Source organism: Ascidiella aspersa, chromosome 6 (genome assembly GCF_963924565.1).
Source record: "Ascidiella aspersa chromosome 6, kaAscAspe10.2, whole genome shotgun sequence".
In the NCBI taxonomy this organism is placed as follows: Eukaryota; Metazoa; Chordata; class Ascidiacea; order Phlebobranchia; family Ascidiidae; genus Ascidiella; species Ascidiella aspersa.
In genome coordinates this window covers 26,471,291-26,496,561 of record NC_139452.1, presented here as the reverse complement: position 1 = coordinate 26,496,561, position 25,271 = coordinate 26,471,291, and the positions used below count along the sequence as shown (strand labels likewise).

Below are 25,271 nucleotides of genomic sequence, written 5' to 3'. Positions count from 1 at the left end.
TCTCTAGTTCTCCTTCTTCTCTTTTTTTCTCTCCCGTTCTCTCTCACTCTCGTTCTCCTTTTTGTCTTTTTGTCTTTCCTGTTCTCTCTTTTTCTCTCTCTCTCTTTCTCTTTCTATAAACCTCAGTGACCAAAAATGCTTGGACACTCGTGTTAACAAGTCGGTGCTACTTGGGCCTTAAGTGGGCCGCCGCTTTTTTGACTCGATGACGTCAAGCACCCAGCCTTTATGAGGCCGGTTACGGTTGATCGCTCGCGAGCTTAAGGTCAACAACCCGACGCCGATTTTCCCGGGAGCTATATTGCAGAAAATGTGCCTAGCACGGCAATCTTCAGGTCGGTTTATATGAGCGCTTAAAAATCATGTGCTGTTTTGCCACATTGTTCTTATGAGTTTGACTGTGACGTTGTTTGCAAACAACGTATAAAACTATGCTAGTTATAATAAAATCCGTTTTTTAAGTGTTTTTCTGTAAATCGATAAAAAAACTAGAATGTCTTAATCAAAATAAAACTTTGATGTCTTTCACAAGTATTGGTGCAAAAGCTCGATCTAAAATATGAGCCCGGTGTGTTTAAAGTGTTTACGCAAACTTATAAAGGGGTAAAAAGTGGAAAAGCATTAACGAAAAACTGTTTTTTGATAATTTACAAATCATTAGTCGTGTAAATTGGCCAAAGGTTTGCCGTGTAAAAACCTGTGTTTCAAAAAAATTAAATAGTCTCTTTAAGATTAAACTATTAAATTAAGCTGGACAAGGGATATTAAATGACTTAAACCTTAAGAAAAAAAGTAAATGGACATGATTAATAGCATGGCCTAGGGTTAGCAAGAATTCAAAGCGTAGAAAAATAGCCTGTCGTTTTCGCAGTCACGCAACTTGGCCTATTGAAACTGCGATCACGAAACGTTCGTCCTGTTTCGACAATGTTAATGCGGATGAGAGCGAGAGGGTTATTTTCACTTCGTGGCCTTACACAAGGTTGCTATCCACAACGGCGAACGCCCTTTATCTATATACGCGGTGATGGCACAGCTTGAACGTGCAAGAAATGACACCGAATTTCAAATATTTGATCGCCGTGTCTTTGGGAAAGTTCGCATCTAGGCGACTTTGCTTTGTATAAGAATTGCGTCCCGCCTTTTATAAGTGATGTTTTGATTTACTTCTCAGGCACATTAACTAAAGATAACGGTTTAGTTGAAGATGATACAAGTTCATATTAAAACGTATTTATTAAGATGATGCCGATCTACTCGACCTTTTGGCTTTGCATTTTGCGTCTCATCTTTTATAAGTGATGCTTTGATTTGCTTCTCAGTCACATAAACTGAAGGTGATGCCGATTTACTCGACCTAATTGCTTTGAAAGTTATTATCAAGCTACAATACAGATCCGTGCATAGCGTAACCTAGGCTACTCCAGTTTTTTTTTAAAAACGAGTGTTTTTTGGTGAAACAATGAGAATGACGAAAATACCGCACAGCGGGGATATAAATGAAACAGTGACAATTTCATGAGAGTAATGCCTTAACGTGTTAGCCGAACGTAAAAGCAAACAGTAGAAACCAGTTGCCAAACCATACCCAAATGTATGGTGAACGCCCGAGCGTGGTAAGCTCATTAAATGTAATGTAGCACTGTCCTGTATTTTGAGTCCTCTGTAGCACAAGCAAACGAACAGAAATTAAACACGGGTAACACGAGACTTCAACAAAACATGTCGCGCGTGTATTTACTTAAATGTACATTAAACACTGTACATTCGAAGACATTACAGTACAGTGGGGTCCAATGGTCGGTTGCTCAAAGGCGACTTTGGAAACGGCAGTGACGATGAAAGAGCTACGTCATAATAGGCCCATTGTCACGCAACAACCGGGGGCGCCGAAATTTCCGCGCCTTGGCTATATTACAGGGCACAGTTGTGCAAGCGTAACAGCCATGGTCGAACGAAATCGCGGTGTGTTTCAATACGGCGTGAAGAGATCACACGCACGAAAATCTCGTGTAGCCTTAAGCCCACCTACAAATTCTGGCCTTCAACGCTCGTTTTTTCCAACGCATTCTGTGCTTGTATGTTCTACTTTGTGTTTTATTGTTTGTTTAGGCGTTGAATTTTTGTTGCTTACAAGGGAAACGTCAACGCAGAATTTGAAATTGTCATTTCTTTAAATTCACGGAAATTTATACTTTTTACTCAACTTATACCGTTTTACGTCTGATAACAATCAAACTTGAATGTGTGCCAAAAAACAAGTATTTCTAAATTCCCGAACCATAGGCAAATCTAATAAGATAACTTTTGTAATTTTGCTATCAGAGTTATTATATATAGGGGCTAGCTGTTGCCAGACGTTTAAGTTCGATCATATCAGTTAGATGAATAATAAAGAAATCGTACTAAATTCGGCCAGTATTTATAAGATACTGTTAGTACTCTAAATTCCGTCAGTTACCGAAATTTCGTTAGCTCAGTAAATTAGCGTTACCCGCTTTCAAGTTCAAATATCTACTGTCACCAGCAATAAAACGTGGCCGTTCTACGTGTTTACGCAGACCGTCAGTAATCACGCTTTCCGCACGTCTTTTCGTATCTACGCAAAACTCGTTCGTAAACAGACGCGGAGTTTCGTTGTTTGGTAACGAACGCTGTCGGAAGCCACACATTTATCAATGCTATTTGACATACCAGGCCACGTTTGTAGCTCTGCTCGGTGTAAACATCCTAAAGATATCAAGCGACTGTAGCAAAGTGATTTGCCAATAGCACCAAATCGAACCACAACGTATCAAGAATTTCCTGTCCAATGTTGGGCTGTAGTTGCACAAAACTATCTGGTACAGCATATGTGCATTGCAAATGAAAATGAAAAAGCCCATATAAAAACAACAGTATTTTCCATTAGGTAAATAGAAGTACATGGAGCTGAAATCATAATTTGAGATTTAAACACACTAGTATATTATTGCAGGGTTGTAAAATGAACAACTTTGTATAGCAAAACATAGTATTAGGGATATATACCCATTGAACGTTGTATTTTTGTGTGCAGCCACTAACTATCTATATCTTATTAGAAATATTATTTGGGAACATTATTAGGAATATTATTGGGTTGCTGAGGCAATAATTCTAGTGACTTCAACACAATAGTGGTTGTAAGAGAGCCTGCCACACCTTTGCTAATTGGCCACACCTCGTTTTGTTGAGCTGTAACCATTTTACAGGCAGTGTATATATATATACAAGAATACAACACAAATAGCTGTTATTGTCAGTTGTCCACAAGTGAAACAGTCATTCACAGGCAAAACATTATGTCAAATCTGAAAAAACCTTTGAGTCACCATCTAAGTTTATCACATTGGTTTGCAAGTGAAACTCACGGTCATGGGATCTTGGTAAACAGAAATAATGTACTTGTGTTTGCCCTAAACCTGCCTGTAATGTCGGTGTAGACCTCAGTTGATAAAGCGTAAACAATGTTTAAACTGCGTGACCTATGTTGTCTAACATTGAAATCCGAAAATAAAACCAAGCCTTGTACTTAGCAATAATTGACTTTCATTTAACTAAAAAATAAATATTTTTTAAGCACAAGAAAACGCTTGATTTCCCCAGGTAAGTTACCAGAACATTTTAAAAGTTTGATTTCTTTAAAAATGTGTCTTGTCTCAATAAACAAAATAGCTTTTTCCACTGAACTTGTGTTGTACAAGCCACGGCAGTTGCAACATAAATATTGCCAGCATCACAATAAATAATGAAAATTTGTAATTACAGCACTTAAAACAAAAGTTTTTGACAAATTTATGCAGAATTGTAAATGACATTTACCTGAAACATGTCGGTGTCTGGGTCTTCAACGTACGGTACGACGAGTACTCCTCTAGGTAAAGTATATGAAACACTGTGATGGTCTTTGCTATTGAAAGCCTGAAATTGAATAAAAAATAAAGACGAATAAAAAAAGCAAAAGATACCAATTTCAAACTTATTTACTGCTATGTTAACTGGTATTTAAAGTCGTTTCATAAAATCTGTTTTTAACAAAAAAAAAAATTACAGACAATTTATCGCTTTTGCCAACATGAACACATATTTTAAAGTTTTTACTGGTATTTAAAGACGTTTTTAAAGTGTTTTATAAAATCAGTTTTCAAACATTAAATTTGCTCACACAATAAGGAACCTATAAAATAGTTCCGGCACAATGAAATGAAATATCTAACAAAATTGCACAGTTTCCATTGAATGTAAATACATTGGATTCAATGAAATTGCCAAAGCTTCCAGCTGAGAAGGTTTATTGGAAATAGTGCTGTTATGTTAAGCCAAGTAAATGTTAAACTACTTTACTTATATCCAGTGGTGGGATTCAGCCTGTTCGCACCGGTTCTATTGAACCGTCTCACGAAATTTTATAAGATCAGCGAACCGGTTAGCATTACTGGTTATTGTCAATGGCTTTTTGCAAAATGCAGTTCATGTGTTTTTCTTAAATGTGCAATTGTCATGTTTGCACGTAAAATAGTATTACATTTTTATAATTGTAATAATTTTCCTTAGTGGAAGTTTGTCTGAAAATTGCATTGTTGCGGTTGTAACAGAACCGGCTAATAAATATGACTTTTTGTAACAGAACCAGCTGAAAACTATGACTTTTGTGATAGTACCGGCTGACAACAAATCTGAATCCCACCACTGCTTATATCCTAGCTAGGTGGATTGCGATAATGCGATATACCAATACAACTGTCAACTGGAACCATGCGACACACAAAACTTAATCAGTAAAATAAAAAGGGTCATTTGTACAGTTTTAGCCCCTTGCCTATTCCAATACAATAAGTTGTTGATCTTTACTCCTTATCGTGAGATTCAAAAAAACAATCTCAAAGGTTTAGAAAAATTTTCAGCACTTTAAGAAAAAAAAAAACATTTCATCAAAGTTGCTCAATTAAGCTAAAAACTCATTTTTGTTTAAATTACCAAGAAAGGCTGCACTCAACTTGCAGCTTTTTTGCAGAACTTATAATGCTGTTTTAGTGTAATGGCCATATCCTGTATTTTTAAATAGAGCGGTCTTAAACCGTTTTAAATGTTTGTGGCACTGTTGGGACAAAACCTAATCAGTGTAGTGTAATACAGACCTCACAGTGCGAAGCTCTTTGAACAATTTTGTGTTGATCGGACGTGGCAGGTTTGACTCCTGTCGGCTTTCGTCGCCGGCGCAATGTAAAACAGCTTCTTCTACGTCCTTTGTCTCCGCCAGGAAGAGTCCCGTTCGTTCTGAATTAACGGCGACATTTAAAATTCCAATAATGTTTAAGCTAATCCAAACAGGAGAGAATAGTGTGGGCAACATATTTTAGGCAAAAGTATTCAATGAACATAAAACATTAAAACAAAACTTCAAAATTAAGAGTAATCTTAGTGAAAGCAGTTACAACCCTTCTGCCAATCATTAGCAATATTATTTATTTATAAAAAATATATATAAATATATATTGCTAATTCAGGCTTTTTAAATTTGATTCTTTGTAATCTGACACACAAATGTCAGGACTGAAATTCCTTCTAAAAGAAAAGGTCATTGCAGGTACTAGTAAAAAACCTTAAAAATGAATATATGCCTTAAGACCTTATTAGTGTTGCCCTTATAGTATCCCCGTTAATATTTTATCTCACAAAACTGACTCATGAAGATTTTTTCCTTGCATTTATGCATTACAAGTGAAAGAACTTGCGAATTACCCTTACTATACGACAAGGTCAAAGGTAAACACCATGATATTTTTCAGCATTTAACAGACAATGCTAATTTAAGCCTTGTATGTTTGTCTGTATGTATTTTTGGTAAATCAGTTATTTTTCAACATGACAAAAATCTTTATAGCACGCACTTAAGATTCATGAAGACACACAGTTTAAAAAACATCTACTTTTAGTCAATAACATTTGGAATTAATACACGATTAAGCCTGGCAAAACTCAGTATCATTACCCCAGCATAAGATTTTATGAAGATACTCAGTTTGAAAACTGCTTATTTTAATCCATAACATTGTGAGTTAATTTTTCGTTACCCCAGAACGATCAGTTCTCCATAGACAATGTCGTCGTCTCCTCGTGGTATTGTGTTTGAAATAATTTCCGAGGGCTTGGTTTCAGGATTGTGAAAAGTCGGAAAGGAGTCTTGTTGATCCGACGACGCGGGCACCCCGCTAACTCCAGTTACTTGGTAGTCCATAAGTTCAGAACCAGGCATTCGGCTGGCGGTTGGAACGGACACTTCCATTTTTTCTGACTTCATTAAGTCCAAGTATTTCTGTTCAGCTCTTCAAAAAGAACTCGGAATTTGGGCGTCACAGGCTGACAGAAACTTTTTTTAATGTACACAGGTAAACATCGAGATTTTTTGCACTTACACAACACCACTTTGAAACTATATTAACAATAGACACCACTTAAAGAGGCTGATGTAGGCCTTACCACCTATTTCACCTGGAAATAGTGGTTTAGATACTGAAGGGTTTTCACACGACTGGCCAATCATGCATTATGGAAAGTATGTCAAGTGCACACACAATTCTTTTTCAACAGACTAAAGCTGCACCCCACAAAATAAATCCCGCCCCACCCCGATTTTTGCGGCTGTGTATACCTGCAAGATCTTTTCTAGTTCTGTCATATATATTTTTTTAACGGGTTGGTCAAAGCTTAATGCTAATAACACAACACTGCAAACAATAATTATAAAACTTATTATTTTAATAAATGCCCAAAGTATTGTAAACAAAACCATACAGTAAGACCTAAATTTCATAAAGATTTTTAAAATCGTATTTAAAAAAAGCTGAAAAAGTAATAAACTTGACCATTTTTGTTTTTACAAAAAATGTAAAATTGATATTAACTTTTAAACAGCACAAATCTCACAGAAATGACACATGTAACATGTGCATGTTATATGCATTAATATTGCCGTAAAAGATTTACTACACATTGTTGACCATTTTCACTCGCTGTAGTACTCTCCATTCATTGATAGTGATTGGAAGTCTATAAATAAGTTCATTCCATTGTAGAACAGCTATATATTTTAACAGTTAACGGCATGTGCTAATCAGCGTGGTATACTACTGGTCAACTGTAATAATTTCACGTCTAATCCTAACAGCACGTTTATTTTCATTTATAGCTGACCACGTACATGTCACATCATTGCTTTACACTAGATATACAGGCTGTAAAAGAAAAACGGGTCTCAATCTTTAACTTACAATTGGCGTAAAAATATTTTAAACAAATCTGCTTTTGCGTTTTTCTGTAGAAACAACCACTGAGCTATTTCCGCTGCACTGTTTTAAAAGTTATGAGGAACTCTGTGCGTCTAGTGAAGTGAAACTTCTCGGGAAACGTTGCTGGAATGAAAACGCGGCGATGCCTTTCTCGAAACTCGAGCCACAAAGGATTGAAATTAGGCACTACCGAGTGCGACATCTAGAAGTGATTGCGATGTACATAGAAATGGGGATATTACCGACATCTAGTGTAGGACGCAAGACTGGCTCAATTAGCATAATTTAAATCAGCATTTTCACGTTTATTTCACTTTAAAGCAGTGGTGAAAATTCCCAAAATAGTGCGGAACGAAAATTCATGCAGGTAAAATATTTTTTTACCAGGCAATGTCCCTTGCCCACCAGGCTGTCACGCCATATTTTTTATTTTATTGAAACTACGATTTCGGCTGTATATTTAGGTACGAAAGCGAACGACAACCTGAGGTTTCCTAAGCTTCCTCTTTATAGATATTCTGTTATGGCGTAATTTTGCGACGTTCTACTTACAACCTTTATCAACTTCCACCCCCTGATTTGAACGTAATTAGTTGCCTTTGCTTAAGAGCTATTTTGGCCTGCGTAAATTTCATAATCACTGTATTCTCAGCTACCTACGCAAAGAATCGATATAACAAAATAGGCCGGTAAACAATAAATATATTGTTAAGTAGAGACTGCATAAACGGAAATAGATTTGGATTACATAACAAACGATAAAATGACTGACAGGCTCTGTACAAATTTTGTTTAAAATCATACTAAAATTATTTTCACAGAAAACTTGAAAATGCAAACATACACTATGGGCCTATAGGTAAACACACCATATCCGTGCCTAATTCCAGATGATTACACTTAAAAAAAAAAAAAAAAAAATGCAAAGGCCCGGGCTAACACCAGCAAAATTAATCGACGTATTTTATACAGAAGTCAAAAGAAAGCAATTCAACTGTGCTTTACAAATTAGCACATAGGCTTAATTATAGTGAGGTTTATGTTGAGAGGTAAACCAAAGAAGTAGGCTACACACAGACAAGCTATTTCAGGCCAACGTTAAAAAAAACACAAGGCTTGTTTTTTTACGCACGAAATTGTTTTTACACACGAAGGCTAAGGCTAGTAGCTGACAATCTCTACGGTATCTTATTGACAAGACGCGTGATAGGAGCAACGGCATAGCTGCTGGGAGACAGGCACTTGTCGGTAGAGGCAGAGTTCCAAACTCCCATCTGTGTGATGCAGAGGACCTTCATGAGCATAAGGAGATGAGGGCGCTGGTGGGACTTTAGCTTGAAGACGATCTTTTGGAAGCGGGGAAAGTGAAGGTTGCAGTTGGACGCCTTGTCGCAGACGACTGTAATTAAAGGTGGTATGGTTAGAGCCGGATTGATTTTGCTTTTTCCGTAGGCCTACAAGTTTGTGGACATGGCTTTTCAAAAACAAGTAATCAGTTAGACGCCAGAACTTCTGGTATAAAGCTTTCAGGTTTTAAAGAAAGACTTGCCGCAGTTGACTGTAATTAAAAGTTAAGTTAAGCCATGGTTAAGGGCGGTTTTCCGTTTTTTATTTTTTGCATACGATTTTTGGACGTGTCTTACAAAAACAAGCAGTCCGTTGGGTCGCAGACGACTGAAGCCTAATTAAAGGTTAAGGCATGGTTATAATAGAGACTGGATTTAGTTTTTTTTGCTTTTTTGCTTACAAGTTTTCATGGTGTTTAATAAACATGTAACCCGGTTAACGTCCTTATAAAATAATTGCAGTGCTACAAAAGAATCGTTGTTTCTTCTCTTATGACAAAGTAAATCCTAACAAATATATTAAAATCTCGTTGTAGATTTTTTAATGGACCTAATTAGAGACTGTTAGAAAGGAATAGGCGGAAATCATCAAGGGAAAATTTTGGGAGTTTGGTTAACACCCATCGATTCTTTCGGGCCACCATAGAAGTTATTGCTTTGACAACGCTTATACATTGAAAATATATCGAAGAGTATAGAGTGGTAGCAATGTTCACCAGTTATCGGCTGCAGTGTCAAAACACGAGATATCCTTATCTGTTGAAACTTATATGGTATCACGAAGTGTTGTAATGACTCAAGTCAAACACTAGACTTAAGTGCACTAAAGTGACTTTTTTTTAAATGCTTGACTTGAGTTAAGCCGTTTAAGTAAAATGATTTGATTTAGACTTAAGTTATTGAGTCAAATGACTTGGGTGAAGTAAAGTGTTCTTATTTATCATTTTATTTTAAAACTGAGCTACCTTTTTCAAGTATTGAACGAAAAGGGTTAGTTTACTAAATATTTTGTTCTGTTTTTTTATTTTTTCTGTGTTTTAGTTAAATTATTGCGCCTAATTGCTTTATTTTTGCATCAGTAAATTTACAAATGACTTGACTGGGTCTTGACATGGACAACTGATGCCTTAGACTGGGACTTGACTTGTTATCTTTATCAAACACTTGCCTTGAACTTAAGTCATTGGACAAATAAGTTGACTTGAACTTAAGTCATTGGACAAATAAGTTGACTTGAAATTAAGTCATTGGACAAATAAGTTGTGAACAAATAAGTTGACTTGAACTTAAGTCATTGGACAAATAAGTTGACTTGAACTTAAGTCATTGGACAAATAAGTTGACTTGAAATTAAGTCATTGGACAAATAAGTTGACTTGAACTTAAGTCATTGGACAAATAAGTTGACTTGAAATTAAGTCATTGGACAAATAAGTTGTGAACAAATAAGTTGACTTGAACTTAAGTCATTGGACAAATAAGTTGACTTGAACTTAAGTCATTGGACAAATAAGTTGACTTGAAATTAAGTCATTGGACAAATAAGTTGACTTGAACTTAAGTCATTGGACAAATAAGTTGACTTGAACTTAAGTCATTGGACAAATAAGTTGACTTGAACTTAAGTCATTGAACAAATAAGTTGACTTGAACTTAAGTCATTGGACAAGTAAGTTGACTTGAACTTAAGTCATTGGACAAATAAGTTGACTTGAAATTAAGTCATTGGACAAATAAGTTGACTTGAACTTAAGTCATTGGACAAATAAGTTGACTTGAAATTAAGTCATTGGACAAATAAGTTGTGAACAAATAAGTTGACTTGAACTTAAGTCATTGGACAAATAAGTTGACTTGAACTTAAGTCATTGGACAAATAAGTTGACTTGAAATTAAGTCATTGGACAAATAAGTTGACTTGAACTTAAGTCATTGGACAAATAAGTTGACTTGAACTTAAGTCATTGGACAAATAAGTTGACTTGAACTTAAGTCATTGAACAAATAAGTTGACTTGAACTTAAGTCATTGGACAAGTAAGTTGACTTGAACTTAAGTCATTGGACAAATAAGTTGACTTGGACTTAAAGTCGTTTCAAAATGTTTACAACACTCGTATCACATACCGTCATTATGCTTGTAGCGGCAATCGGGTTTATCGTCGGTAGCGTTTGGACACCAGAGGCAGTTCTTCGACTCGCAAGTGGCTTGTGTCTCTACCGTCTCGTTCTTGCAGCTAACAGGCACCGCGCAGTTACTGCACGATTCGCAGTTCTCGCGACCCACCAGCTCTGCTGAACACTTGCCTGTCAATCAACAAAATGTTAGAAAATTCGATAAAGAATGCACAGTGCAGAAAGGAAACAATGAAAACTGTTTTCAGTGTCCTATTCGTAAAATAACTTTAGTTCCAATCAAGTCACACCAGAAACTCAATTCTTTCCAAAAACATGTTTACCAAAAAATGACAAAACGTGTCGGTCTGCCCAATTTTCGAATATAAATTCTTAAAAATGAAACAAATGGCAAATGAGGATATTCACGTTTAACTAACGTTAATAACCCACTTAAACTAAATGCAATACCGGTACATTAAACCATTTGAATTTAAGTATAAGTTGGTTAAAGTTAAGTTCAAGTCAAGTCTATTGTTTTAAAAGACTATAATATAGTCAAGTTATTTGAAATCAGTAAATTAAGTTAAATTGTTTTGTGATTTGAATAAACCTCACGCTTTTATTCGAACTATAGTGAGTGAATTTGGAAAAGAAAGATTGTCAAACTACATACAAAATGCACAACAGGCTTGTCTTGCACTGTAAAGAAGTTCTCCTGGTACATAGTTTCGATGCTTGGAAAGAATCGTTTAAAATTGAAACAGATTAAATTGAGATTATAAAGGCAAAACAAATTGATTTAGTTCTTCCAACAAAGGACACTGTTTTAACATCATTGGCCAACCGGAGGTTTCTTGGTGTACTGTTGGAGATTTTATCATAGGTTCGATTACAACGTCTTAAAAAGTGGAAAATCGCGTAATTACAAGAACATTATCGTTTGAAACGCAGTTATTTTAACATTAGGCGAAAATCAAAACCAGGGCGTAATTGTAATTTTCTTAAGACAATAATTGGGCCAAAAGTTGCTGTTTTAATCAAGCAACTTATCGGCCTAAATATAAACAACAGGAAATAACTTATGATATGGAATCAAATTTCTAAACAACTAACTTTGTAAAAAGACTTAGAAAAAAATGCTTATCTCGGTAGCATTATATATATATAGAATTAAGGTTTTTAAATAATGTTAGGGTTAACTGGGCATTGGTTGTTTAATTTTAAATCTTGCTTCAAAAATTTGAAGAATACTAAGAGCAATCTGTTTATCAAAAGAGTTATTCGAAACGTTTAAAATGCTACCTACTTCTGAATGGGCTTTGATATTCTTATTACGTCCTACTCCAACCATTATATTCAAAAGGTAGCATAATACTTCCAAAAAATACCTCCCCCGGGTAGCGTGGTGTGAGTGACGCATCGCCTGTCATCCGGAGCCTTCTGGCGATTTGGGCACCACTGGGCCCCCCGGGCTTCGCAGCTGGCCTGACTACCACCCACTTTCATGTAGGCGTGCGGAGGGCAGTCATCGCAGTAGTGGCACAGCGTGCTCAGCGTATGTAGACCTGGGGAAGAAAAATTATTTGATGCATGTGTTGCACCGATTATTTTATTGTTTGCGTGTGGTGTTGTTTCTTTTCGTAATCGTTTGTACCCTTGTTGATATTTTCACTCTTTCTTTCTTTCTCACTTACTTTATTTTGCTTTTCTATTTTTGCACCTCACCTTTCACGCTTTATTTCTTATCATATCACGTTTTCTGTTAGCACCAAATAATTAGTTACGTTTTGCGCTTACACCATTTTTTCTCTTCGTTGTGGTGATCCGGGAAACCGAAAACTAATAAGGCATCGAAATGTATTTTAGTTTGATATATTTTGCCTGTTTGGGAATACTAAAGACTACATCTGGTAAACCTTTTTGTTTCGAGTTTTTAAAAAGTCTAGGCGACCCCCAAAAGTTGGCGTATTACAAAAAATACGATATAGTACGATCATGGACTTTGGCAAAATTCGCGCATTCCTAGACAAATTGTTAGAAAATTTAGCAGGAATCTTTGGATTTATGCCATCAGCATGCCTAAATAGCTTAAGTTACGGTTTCAAAGTTTATTTGCTTCAACGGCTTTTTATCCCAAAGAAAGCAATCCCGTTTTGTGCTTATAGCGTAGCATGCAAAAATTTTCAGATAAAAGTCACTTTCTTGGTACTGAATGGCAAGTTGGTTTTAAAACACCATTTTTTAGCTAACAGTTTCACCAAGCTTACCCGAATTGCCACCAACATAGCACTTGCTTTCTGCAGCGCACCAAAGACATCCTTCCCTGACGCATCTCTTCTCAGTAACTCGATAAGATACCTCGTTGGGCAAGCAGTTGGTCTTCACTGTGCAGACCGAGCAGTTGGTACACAACTTGTTGTTTACAAGGGTCGGGAGATCTGCACAGAAAATAAAATATGAGAAATATACGAATCGCAGTTTGGAAAATGTATTAGATCGAGATATAACGCAAGGCCTAAGGTTACTTCGTATTTGGTCAGCCCTCCCCCCAACCAAAAGAAATAGCCTTTTAGCCAAAAGGTAACGTAACGTAACGCAACGTTGCGCCAAGTAAAGCAAACTAACGAAAAGTACCTCAACATAACGCAAAGTAACGTAACGTAACGCGGCGTGACACAACTTTACGCAACGTAACGCAACGCAAAGTAACGCGCAACTTAACGCAACGCAACGCAACGTAACACAGCGTAACGTAGCGCAATGTGACGCAATGCAAAGGAACGTAACGCGAGTTGATCATCACAAAATCTTGTTTCATAGGAAAGGCACACAACATATCACAACGCAGCATCAACAGCACATTTCGCAACACAACTCCTAATACCATCATTGCCAACCTGTTCCACTTGCGTTGACGAGCTTGTTGTTGTAGTAGACGCATCTGGGCTGATCGCTGACCGCCCTTACACCCAACCACAGGCAACCTCGGCTTTCGCACGACGCCTGTGAAGGCTGGTAGGTTAGAATGTCCGGATGACAGTTGATTGCCACCAAGCAATCGGTGGTCGACTGGCATTTTTGGGCGGCGTGGTGAACCACTGCAAAGCGAAACATTTACGGTTTGGGAGCTTAATGGTTGGAGGCTGTAATTAGACGTACTATTTAGAGTAATGCATGTAACATGAAATTTTTGGCCGTTTTGTGCATAACGATAAGTAATCTCCTTTACTTTACAAAATAAACTCATAATTTATAGAGAATGTCACTAATTTTCAAACCACTGGTCTACGCCGTTCATACTTTAGAGGTATATTTTCAAACCTCCAAAAGGACTATAACGTCAGTTTATATAAATAAAATCAAACTAAGTGGAAATAATTACAGCATAAGTTAGCTACACAGAGACGCCACTTACCATAATGCGAGTTGGTGGTGTTGAGAAAGCATTTGGCAATTGTGGGTCCCACGTTGGGGCACCAAACGCACCCAGCACCCTGACACACCGACTGAGTGTTTGGACGAACATTGCAGTCGATGCGATTGTTCTCCGCAATTGCGGTGGGGCAGGTTTGACCCCCAGCCAGCCCCAGAAAAAGACCCAGCAGCGTAAAAGCCGCACCGACAAAACTCAAACGCATTTCAGTCAGTTTTTAGTTTTTTTAAGGTTTAAGGCACGACTGTATATAAAGCCTCTATAGGTTTAGCGAGAAGAATTGCAAATCGAGAATTAGTAGCCTATGAACAAGCCCTAATTTTGCATGAGAGTGCGTTACGAAGTGGTATAGGGGGGTTGCAACTTAATTTTCTTTTAATTCAACATAGCAAATTAGCTATTTTGTCCAGAAGATGACGTGCTAAAAAAATATGTTTTGCACCAGTTTTAAACATGAGCCTGAAATTACTTACGAATAATTTTAATAATTTTGAGTAATTTAACGAAAAGGGACAAACATTTGTGTAAATATCCCATATTAACTGTAGCCTATATCATTTAAAGAACCGTTTTAATTTATTCGGCAATTCTTGCGTTATTATTGAAATTGCTAAATTAATTTGGCATCGGATCAGCACCGATACCACCCTAGTATCGGACGAGTACCGATACTACCACTTGGCATTAGGTATCAGCTACGATCCGATGATATCTGGCATCCTTTTATCAGTGTTACTTTACAATTAGTCGTAAACGTTTAGAACGCTAAAACGAAATATAGCAATCCAAACTGTAGCAACCACCGCACGATTTTAAATTTACGTGTTGTTTATGTCTCAAAGTGGTTAAATTTGGCAAACAAACGACAAACGACTTAAAGCAAATGGCCGGTTCGCACCTACATTTTTGACTAGAATAGAAAGCTTTCTAAACTGCAAGATTTAACAACAAAATCACTAACAACTGAAGGAACCCAAACATTTTGATCTTTAACCTGGACTTATATCTTCTTATAAATTTGCAAAAGCAATACACATATTTTCTTTGTAAGCTTTAACATTCATTTAAATTGACAATTAATCGAGTGTTATTGCTTTATTGTTTTTATTAACATTATTTTACATGATTTATCAAAGAAAAAATAACTGTTCGAATTGTTATGGCTATGATGTTTTTATCGAAATAATATGCCTTAATTTTTTTTTAAAGTTAAAAAAGAAGTTGCATCGAGTATTATAGCTTTGATGTTTTATGAAAACTATTTGCTGTTTAATTTATCAAAAAAGAGCAGAACCCCTGGTAAGTGCTACTTTACAACCTAAAGAGCTGCAGGTAAATCTTCAAAAACACTCCGCGTACTCACGCCCTAGTCTCAGCAACTGTGAACACCTGTATGCTTTTGCACCAGTCGTTTCGCAAATTTCGTAACGCGATGCGGAAGTACACGTAACCGGAAGGGAAGTGACGTAACGTGGGAATGGTTCGACGCGATGATTCGCTCCTCGTTCTTCCGGCAAAGCCCGGAACTGGTCCGTGAGAAATTCGAAATTTGTTAAAAAACGTTTGCCGCTCTGGGAGATAAGGACGTTTATACAAGCTCCCAGTCAGTGTTTTTACCCTTTGAGCTTTCATGAAATTTTCCCCTGTCTACAATGGCCGACAGAAGTAAACAAAATTGTATTAATAGGAATTAAACTCATTGTATTTATAACTAACGTGTTGAATGCATGCTTAAAACAAACGCTTAATTTAATCTAATCGTTATACGATAGTTTTATTCAGACGCGCGCGGAAACGACAAAAACGGAACGAAACGCTTGAAACTTAAATCTCACAGTACTGTCATGTACTACCACTGTATCGATGACGTTTTGCCGCCTGGAGGTGGGTAGGACGTTTGAACTACTCGCGGCCACTGCTTCATTCGCTCTCTAAAAAATAGAAAGATAATTCAGAGTTATGGCCAGAATCTTATTTAACCTGATAAATAATTAGTTTTTAATCTTGATGTACCACCCCTCCTTTGCCCATCAATGTGTGTGTCTTGTGCCTTGTGCCCCCTCAGATAGTACGCACCTCTTTGAGATTTGAAAAAGCTTCTTAGCAGGTAAAGTTTTTGGAATAATTTTAAAGTTACATCAAAACGAAAGAAATGTTGTTCATTGGTTAAAATTGGCAAAACTTGTAATGCAAAACGAGAGATGGCTGATTGGGCAGACAAAAAATGTTTCAACATTGGCAGATAGCCTACTATGGCTTTTATCAAGATGATTGATGTGTTTGAGCCATTTATCCCACATCTGTAGTCTCAAAAGAAACCACAAACAAATTCCCACGACACACACCAAGCATATACATCACGTTTGTAGCTTAATATAACGTCTTAAAAAAAACTATTTGCCAAATAGACGCAATTTTATCACGCTCTATGCCAACGCTTTGCCACTATCTGTTTGCGGGGTTCTTAAACTGGGGTCCATGTACCCCTTGGGGGTCTGTGAACTAGTTATGAAGTCTAGTTGTATGGTGACGTCAATATAACGTAATTTTCTAAAATTAAAAAAACAACAAAGAAATTGTTAATTAGACTTATTAGATGGTTTGTCCCCTAAAAAAAAGTTGTTTAATTAAATCAGGCTACGTGTATATATACCAATTATTGAACATTCCTTGATTTAATTTACTTTAAAACGAAAGCAAGACTCACAGTTTCCTTTTTCTCGCCTTCTCTCGCTTCTCTCGCTCGCTGCCTTTTTTCCACGAAAAGCAAACTCTCGTGCCGGCGATGATAGCGGCAAAAGCGATGACGACGACAAGCGTGGTAACGATCGCTATCCAAGCAAGCACCCAGGGCAAGTAAACTGTGCGCTTTGGCGGTCCTATTAACCAGAAGAAAGTCGCTTTATAAACCATCTCACAGCCGAAAAGGCCGAGTAAATCGACTTCAACTTGATAAAGACGTTTTAATAGTCTACTAGCAGTGTTGTAAACAAGTCATTTTTAAATTACTTGAGTCCCAGTCAAGTTATCTGAAAATAACTTTAGTCCAATTAAAGTATTTTTGAATAAATAACAAATCAAGTCCCGGTGAAGTCATTATTAGAGCAAGTCAATTTCAATTTATTCCTTGAAAATTATACTAATCTAATTGCTAAACTCGTCCGATCATGATCAATGCTACAACTAAAAAACAAGAAAAAACACAAATTGTAGCAATCAAATTGTTTCATAGGCAAAAATTAAGATAAAAAACAAAATTTATAATAAAAAAAATGCCGATAGAAAACACTTCCTTTCAATCCAATTCATTTTTATAAACAACTTAAGTCAAGTCATTTGGAAACAGTGCCTTAAGTGCACTTAAGTCAAGTCATTGAACTAAGCCATTACAACACTGCGTACTTGTATCAACATCGATTAATGCACATTACAGATCAGTGCATAGCAGAACTATGTCCGATGAGAAGACGCTATTATCGTGGAAAAGATAAACGCATGACTGTATGTCAAATCGTTTGCAAAATGACTATAAGGTAAAATCAAGTCAGTAATTTTGCACAGAAAACTGAAGTCAAAGTTAAGTATTTAAAAGACACTAGCTGAAAAACATTTATGTCATTGGCTTGAGTCATTACACCACGGTTAATCGACCGATATACTACCGTAATTTGTCCAAATTATTAAAGTTGAGTTAAATCTGGTCAAGCAGTTTTTCCAATATAAGCCTTAGAGAAGGGGTTCTTAAACTTTTTTGTCGCAGTGCAGGCAAGGAATTTTAGAGACGACGTTATAAAATCTGCTGTTTTCTAAAAAGTGTAAAAGCACAATAGAGTCTATACAGGCAATGCAAAACGTTTTTTTGTAATTAAACAATTTTCTTTAAACATTTTTTTAAAATTAAGACTAATATTTCAATTGGGGCTTCATGGACGTCCTAAAAATTGTTCACGGATCCCAGTTTAAGAACCGCTGCCTTAAAGTCATGTTATTAATAATATGGTCATGTCAAATAAAGTATTAAGTGAAAAATCTGCCAAGTCACTGGCTCAGGTCATTATATAGGGTGGGCCAAAAGTAGGCTTACAGTTATTAAACTTTTTTAAGGTAGCAATGAATGGCCACCACGCTCACCTGACCTGACACCAATGGATTTATTTTGGGGGGGTGTTGTAAAAAACAAGGTGTATGAGAAGAACCCCCAAAACAATAAATTTACACCTAAATTTAGACCCAAACCCTACTTTTTCTAACTGTGAGCCAACTTTTGGCCCACTCTGCACATCATTGTGGATCAGCCAAGTATACCCGAAATAAAAACGAGCCAACTCCACTTACCAGTCGTTGCAGCAGTACTTTGCCTCTGTGGTGTATGTCTCCTCTCAATTTGAGGCGCCGCTGCTTTGGTCGGTTCCGCTCGGCTGCGCCACAGCTCCACGCACCTGCTCAGAAGTTCGACGTATCCGAGGATCTCACCAAAACTAAGCCGCCTGTGCCTGTCGTCCGATCCGAAATGCGGGCTTACGCGCGAAAAATCCGGTTTCAAACTGAGGATATTCGGGTTTGTGAAGCGCCTTGCTAAATTCTCTGCTTTCTTTAGTTTAGACTCGAGGCTGGCGATTTCCATTCCGCGTCTCTTCATTGCCAAGTTGAGAGCTGTACAGCGGCGAGAGAGGCTCGCGTGACGTGGCAAGTCGGCGAGAAGAAGGAGAAGACTGGACAGGTCCGGATCGCCGAGCAGCCGGGCTAGGGCTTTAAGTAGCTCCAAGGCTCGCAGCTGTTCGGCGGGAGAGAGATCAGCAAAGCCCGGGATATTTTGCATCTTGTGAAAAACACATCTATTGGATTACTGCGACGTTTGATAGATTCAAGTTTGTGATTCTTTTAGTGTGAGTGTAAGTTTGACCAGCGTTAGGTAACTTGCAAGCTTACATTTCGCCGGTTGTGACCCTGCGGCATGTTTAATATCCTAAAAACCTCACTTCTTTCCATGTTTTTAATTGTTGGACAGTAGATAATCGCTTGATTTGAGTCGAGTTGTTTGCTTAGATAGATAAACAATTTAAAGGTGATTTTAATAAAAGCATTTTCCAAACTTTAAGGTAAATGGTAAAATAGCTTTTCAAGGCCTAATAGTAAAATAGCTTTTTAAAGAGAAAATATTTTACTATGTTGTACCTAGGATTGCGCATCTGATTATTTTCGTTTCCACAGAGCTGATTCTGCACGTGTGCAGTAGAGATATTTGTAGTGCCTGCGGCGCATACAAGGTAGGGGGTAATGCCCCCTTTCAAATTATATATTTGGCCAACTTTCACAATATGAATTTTTTTAAGTAGGCCTATGTTTGACCCATGTTACCGATGTCTTCAGCCTAAAGGCGCAGTGCGCATGTTGTGAGATCGTATACCATTTGACATGTTTTTTGCCAAATTGATAAATGCCATTATATCGACGATATATGAATCGTTTAGTATGCTCAAAGCGTTACGCCCCCTTTACAATGAGATGGTTTGCCAAATCAAATAAATGTAGGTTTTCCACGTCCAGCACGATTAGACAAGCCCCAGTTGCATATTCGAGGTCGAGTTATAAGAACAGCGGATAAATGTTTAATTAGTCTTTCTGAGACGTCACGGTATAACGTAACGGTCTGACGTCATATATGAAAAAGTTCATCCATCCCCATAAACAACAATCCTGGATCAGCCCCTGTATACAGAACATATATATCACATTGAACTGTTTTACCTATTTTGAAGATTTCAAGGAGGCCGAAATGTGAAAGCAAACAATTGACTGTGGAAGGCGTTAAAACGGAAATAAACCTCGTAATTAGGAACGTCCGATATTATCGGATCGGATCGGAATAGTGTTGCTGCGAAGAGCTCGGAATAGTAGTAGATACGCGACATTTTCTCCTAAACTTGGACCGTTTTTCTCAGAAACCCATTAGCTGTTCCTGTTTCAAAAATTGTCCATACATTGCTTACTGCGTTTTAATTTAGGAGGTAATTGTCAACGTTTATAAGCCAAACGTCGCTAGTCGCTACTATTTCCGTGTCAAAAGAATGTTTGTTAACATTTTACAAATAATGTGTTGGTTTAAATATTATTTTGCTTACCCGATACCAAGTGGTTGTATCTGTACTCGTCCGATACTCGTGTGGTATTGGTTCGATGCGATATAATATTAACGCAGTAATTTCAGCCATGATTTACGATCTAACTTAGCGATTCAAAATTGAAAGTCAATTTATCGAAAATCGTAGTAGGTTGACAACAGAAGGTAACTAAACTTCTTGATCCTAAAGCAAATTTTGTCCTAATAAACTTAAAAAAATAGCTTTTTAATGTTTGAATTTCACATATATTGCATGTTGGAGCATGGCATCGAATCGTTTCGCGAAACTTTTTGTCCAAAATATTGGGTATCGGATAAATTTTTAACTATCGGACATCCCTATGCTTGTAATATCCATACCTCGTTCCATAGGTCTCTGTCTTCTTTGCTGAGCAGAGACAAAAAACTCGCAGTTGTGGTGAATTCCAGGGTCGTTGTTGAATCCCTGGTGGTCTTAACCGTACTCGCCACGTACTTAGATGTGGTTGTGTCTGTCCGACGAAAACATTAGTTTTGCAGTTCAGTATGCAGCCAGTAACTTAAGTGGGATTAACTTAGATAAATTCGATCTGCGATCCACAGGCTCTCAATATGAATGAATCTGCAAATTTGTGCGCTCTAACTGGAGTTTATGTTATTGAAACAAACTTTTGGCCAAGACTGAATGCATACCTGCATTGTAGATGTGTACCAGCAACAAAGTAAATACATTGGCAGGAGGTGGTGTCTCACGTTATACCATACCTGCAACTGTAGTAAGAACTGAAGTCGTCTTTTTAAGGCCTTCTGCAGTCGTGAGAGGTTGCTGTGTCGTGGATGTCGTAACGAAGGTCTCCTTGAAAGGGAACATACACAATACCAAATAGTTCATTATACCTTCAGCTTAAACCAGGAAATCTAACACTATTCTGGTTCAGGTTCGGTTTGAGTTTAGAGATTTTTTTTTATTCATGTTCAGTTTAGGTTTCGTTTCGAAGCAGCTTCCAGTGTTACAATATTCAGGGTGAAACAAAACCTTAAGCCGCAGCAAATATAATTTACTTCTATTGGATTGGCAACCTCACTCCATTAGTGGTGTTGCACAGATTTTTTTTATCCTTCTATATGGGTTTTCATATATGTTTAAATTGAAAAAAAATGTTAAAAACGTTTAAAATGCCACCTATACCTCTGTAAGGGCTTTAATATTCTTACTACACAAATTATATGTTTTTTCAGTGTTTTATCAAAAAAATACGCTCGATTTTGGGTTTATACTTAAGTCAAATGTTAACGTACGAACCGGCACAGTTGTGGTGAAGAGTGGTATACATGTGGTGTAATCGTCCGCCATCTTGTATCGCGGATCGCATTTGCACTGAAACGGCTTTCCCTTTATTTTGTCTTCGCAACTTCCCGTGCAATGTTCGTTACCGTAGGCGTTACACTCGTCAATCTCTGGACGGACATAGGCTTTGTAAAGTTTGTGCGATAAAGGCTATAAAATAATGAGTCCGAGTCCCGACTCCCGAGTCCGGCCCCAAAATAAACCCGAGTCCGACTCGCCCTCCCCCCCAAAAAACGAGTCCAAAACCTGACTTCTGTGTCCGACTCCGGCCCAAAAATAAACCCGAATCCGACTCGCCATCCCAAAAAAACCCGATTCCAAAACCTGACTACCGAGTCCGACTCTGGCTAAAAAATTGAACCTGAGTGCGACTATCGAGTCACGAGTGCGACTCTGGCTAAATGTGCCATTTTCGTCGAATCATGAATCCGGCTCCAACTCTAAGCCTGTACCGCAAGGTGGTAATTTGCTTTTTAACATGTTTATGTTGCCTTTTTCAAACATGACATTATAAATCCTGCCTTATTATTTCATAATATGCTGCACGTCTATAGTTATCTCGAGCGCAGGGTTTCAGAAGGAAAAACTTAAATCAAGTAATCGTTGGTCATAAAGCAACTTCCGAGGGGCTAGATCACAGATGTTATTAAACACATATGTTTGTGTGTGTCTTTCATTAAATCAAGGACGTGCAAAATTATTTCAAGGTCTAAATCATGACAACCAATTGCATGCACGCAAATTCGTGGCAAACGTTTTTACCTTCACAGGAGAAGCCGTCTGGCCTAAGCTTGTAAATGCGGCGCTGAATACTTAACTTGAATGTGTGCAAAAAATAAACGCAAGTGCAGAAATAGTACCGGAGCACAATGATCAGTCATGTGCATAAATCTACTAAGTAATGACCACTACAACCAATTGAATGCACACGTATAGTCGTGACAACTCGTATCTTTAAGGTCAACCTTTTACCTTCGCAGGAGAATCCGTCTGGCCTGAGCTTGTAGCCGATCTCACAAACGCAGTAGAAGCTCCCGTTTGTGTTCTTGCACCTCCTCTCACACCCGCCGTTATTCGCCAAACACTCGTTAACCTCCTTCACCTCTGCCTGTACAGGAGTTAGAGTTTGAAACAAAGAAAGAGCAAAAAGTTAATCTCAAACAGTTAGAACTGCATTTCTAGAGCAATTTTGGTGAAGAGATTTTGCAAATAGATCTAGTTTTGTAACACCGGAAAAATTGTAAGGAAATGGCCTTTTTCTCGATCGCTTCCTTACGATTGCATGATTAGGCGTGATTATGCGCGCTGTTATGCATAGATTTGGGTTAGCGTAGGGGTTGATGTTTGGTTTTGGGTGATAGTGGTATTATATTTAAATTCCAAAGTTTTGCATAATTTCAATGGATTGTTACTAAATCAGTTTAATTTACTTTGTTAGTCGTGCTAATAGCTTCGTGAGGTGCCTATAAGATAATTGTCCAGATCGTTTTTCTACGCTTGCACTCGTTAACAACTGAATAGTTAACTGGCATGCAAGGTTGCCCGATACTTGAACTGGTATTTCGATACCGATAACCAAAGTATCGCGATCCAATACGACACCAAATGACGTCATTACTATGTCGCAGAAAGAAAAATCGACGAAGCTGCAACGTTTGTTGTAATATTTCGACTTTTTAGGCTGAAGTTGGCTTAGGTGTAATTTAGTTAGCCAGTTATCAACCCAGAATTTTGATAAATTTGCCTTTCAGGTAAAATAGGAAGGCTGAAATCTATTTGCTATCGAAAGGACACCGATACAGATATTACCCCAGTATCGGACGAGAACCGATACAGTGGCCTGGCACCGGGAATTACTTCCGATCCAATATTATCGGACATCCTTAAAGGAATACAGGTATTGGTTTAAAAAAAAGTCTCCAAAAACCGAGTGTACGACAACTGATGCATTAACTATGGGTGTGCAATAATATCGGATGGGAGTTGATACCCGTTGCCAAGTGGTAGTATCGGTACTCGTCCGATACTCGAGTAATATCGGTGCCGATTCGCTAACAAATTAATATGTGTTACAGCTATGTTTGATGTTTCAACGTTTTCTACTTAAGCCTACAAAGTAAATTTCGATGAAAATATTACGTTTAAAGCGAAGATAAATAGTCTATACATACCGCTTAAGCAAATTTCGATCAAATACCTGAGAAATCATTGCCATTATATTTATAAATTTTGTTTATTTGACCATCGCAATAAAGTCATTGGGTATCGGATAAAATCGCGACACTTTTTTTTTCAAAAACATCGCATATCGTTTTCGGAAAAAAACTACCATAGTATCGTTCATCCCTGGTCACAACTAAGGTTCTTATTACTAATTCTCACAGTTTGGACTGTATTTTTGTGGTACCCAAAAAAAGGAAAAACAACGAAAAATGGTTAGTCACTTCAAATATTCAAATTTTACTTAAAAATGTGGTAAAGAGGCACAAAAAATCGGCTCCTGGCGGGACTCGAACCCGCAATCTCCGGTTTAGGAGACCGGCGCCTTCTCCTTTAGGCCACAGGAGCCCGCAGAACTAGGGTCCAGAAAAACCATAGTCAAGGCCCATGAAAGCACCTGCTGTTAATGCAACACACAAGCAAGGCCTTGCATTCGAGCTGCTGAATATTTAATTCCCCCGAACGTCGAACTCCTCCGCCAGAAAAAAAACAAGGAAAAACGAAGAGGGAGAGAGACGAATATCGATCCTCTCAGAGGAGAGCGCGCTCTTTGTAGCAAGCGCGTCTGCGTCTATGTGTTCTGTCTGGCGCGTTTTTTGAGCGGCTTTGGGCAGCCTGTTTAATCACACGTGCAACTTAATTTCGTTTTGGCTCGCCACGGTTAAGCTTCTGTCGATTTTGGCTTTCAGTGGAAGCAGTCACCAATTGTTTCTTCAGAAAAAGCCGGATAACTAGAAATCTCAAAGATCGCGGGCCGGATATAAACTTTAAATTGACCTTATTTGACTTGATCATGATTATTATTAAACAAAAAAGCCAAAAACATAAATAATAGAATATATAGTGAGCTTTATGAAAATGTCGTTTGTTGTAAAATTTCCTCAAAATTTAGGTTAGCTGTGTGTTTGAAATCTGTGTATAGGCATATGGTTAAAAGCTTGATAAATGAAACTGGCGGGTCGGATTGGGCCCTCAGGCCGTAGTTTGGCGACCCCTTTAACGAAGGACAAAGTGACTCTAACATGCTTACCTCTCTCAGCACACAGTTTGGTATAATCTTGGCTAAATCAGTTGCTTGTTAGACGACTATTAACAGTTCTGAGTTCAGGTTGTCAGAAGTGAAGATGTTCAGTTTGGGGTAAGGCCTTTACAAATATCTCGCTCAGTTTATGTTTTATAAGCTTGTACAGATTTATCTGTTAGAGAAACAGAGTCAACATTGGTGCACGTCAAGGCGACGGACTGTAGGCCCAAAGGCCGAAGTACGTTGGAAACATATGCCTGACATCGAATGCGTGGAATTTTCTCCAGCTGAAACAATCAAGTGGCAATAAGAATGCTAATAAAGCTTTGAACGGATTTAATGGCACTGTTTGTTGACTCTGCCTTCTTTCAAA

At 37.7% G+C, this 25,271-nt stretch overlaps 3 protein-coding genes and 1 non-coding gene across 4 annotated transcripts in view; all 4 read right to left on the bottom strand.

Annotated features, from left to right (window-relative positions):
- LOC146141036 (E3 ubiquitin-protein ligase pellino homolog 1-like) overlaps positions 1-6,598 on the bottom strand; it is a 36,858-nt gene extending 30,260 nt beyond the window's left edge. The window contains exons 1-3 of the mRNA XM_083391405.1: positions 6,096-6,598; positions 5,160-5,298; positions 3,844-3,942 (exon numbers count right to left, since the gene is read on the bottom strand). Coding sequence (XP_083247531.1) covers positions 3,844-3,942; positions 5,160-5,298; positions 6,096-6,322 — 465 coding nt within the window. The 5' untranslated portion in view covers positions 6,323-6,598. The remainder of the gene's footprint in view (positions 1-3,843; positions 3,943-5,159; positions 5,299-6,095) is intronic.
- Positions 6,599-8,488: 1,890 nt separating this feature from the next.
- On the bottom strand, positions 8,489-14,411 carry LOC146141035 (uncharacterized). The gene is made up of 6 exons (XM_083392788.1): positions 14,189-14,411; positions 13,671-13,871; positions 13,041-13,211; positions 12,162-12,338; positions 10,783-10,962; positions 8,489-8,709 (listed from the first exon to the last, which is right to left on the bottom strand). Exons 1-6 carry the CDS (start codon positions 14,409-14,411, stop codon positions 8,489-8,491), a joined length of 1,173 nt encoding a protein of 390 aa, XP_083248914.1.
- Positions 14,412-16,055: 1,644 nt separating this feature from the next.
- The window catches only part of LOC146141033 (mucin-like protein), a 40,975-nt gene continuing 31,759 nt past the window's right edge, over positions 16,056-25,271 (bottom strand). The window contains exons 22-28 of the mRNA XM_083392787.1: positions 22,627-22,762; positions 21,610-21,764; positions 21,072-21,162; positions 20,688-20,818; positions 18,542-19,025; positions 16,914-17,085; positions 16,056-16,137 (exon numbers count right to left, since the gene is read on the bottom strand). Of these exons, the coding sequence (XP_083248913.1) occupies positions 16,056-16,137; positions 16,914-17,085; positions 18,542-19,025; positions 20,688-20,818; positions 21,072-21,162; positions 21,610-21,764; positions 22,627-22,762 (1,251 nt within the window). The remainder of the gene's footprint in view (positions 16,138-16,913; positions 17,086-18,541; positions 19,026-20,687; positions 20,819-21,071; positions 21,163-21,609; positions 21,765-22,626; positions 22,763-25,271) is intronic.
- Positions 24,150-24,222, bottom strand: Trnar-ccu (transfer RNA arginine (anticodon CCU)). Its single transcript has one exon. It is a non-coding gene; the product is annotated as a tRNA-Arg (tRNA).

Coding starts and splice junctions, on each gene's coding strand:
- LOC146141035 (XM_083392788.1), bottom strand. CDS start 14,411: ATGCGTTTGAGTTTTGTCGGTGCGGCTTTTACGCTGCTGGGTCTTTTT. Junction 13,872..14,188: donor CACCACCAACTCGCATTATG/GTAAGTGGCGTC, acceptor TTCGCTTTGCAG/TGGTTCACCACGCCGCCCAA. Junction 12,339..13,040: donor CTATGTTGGTGGCAATTCGG/GTAAGCTTGGTG, acceptor TTTCTTCCCCAG/GTCTACATACGCTGAGCACG.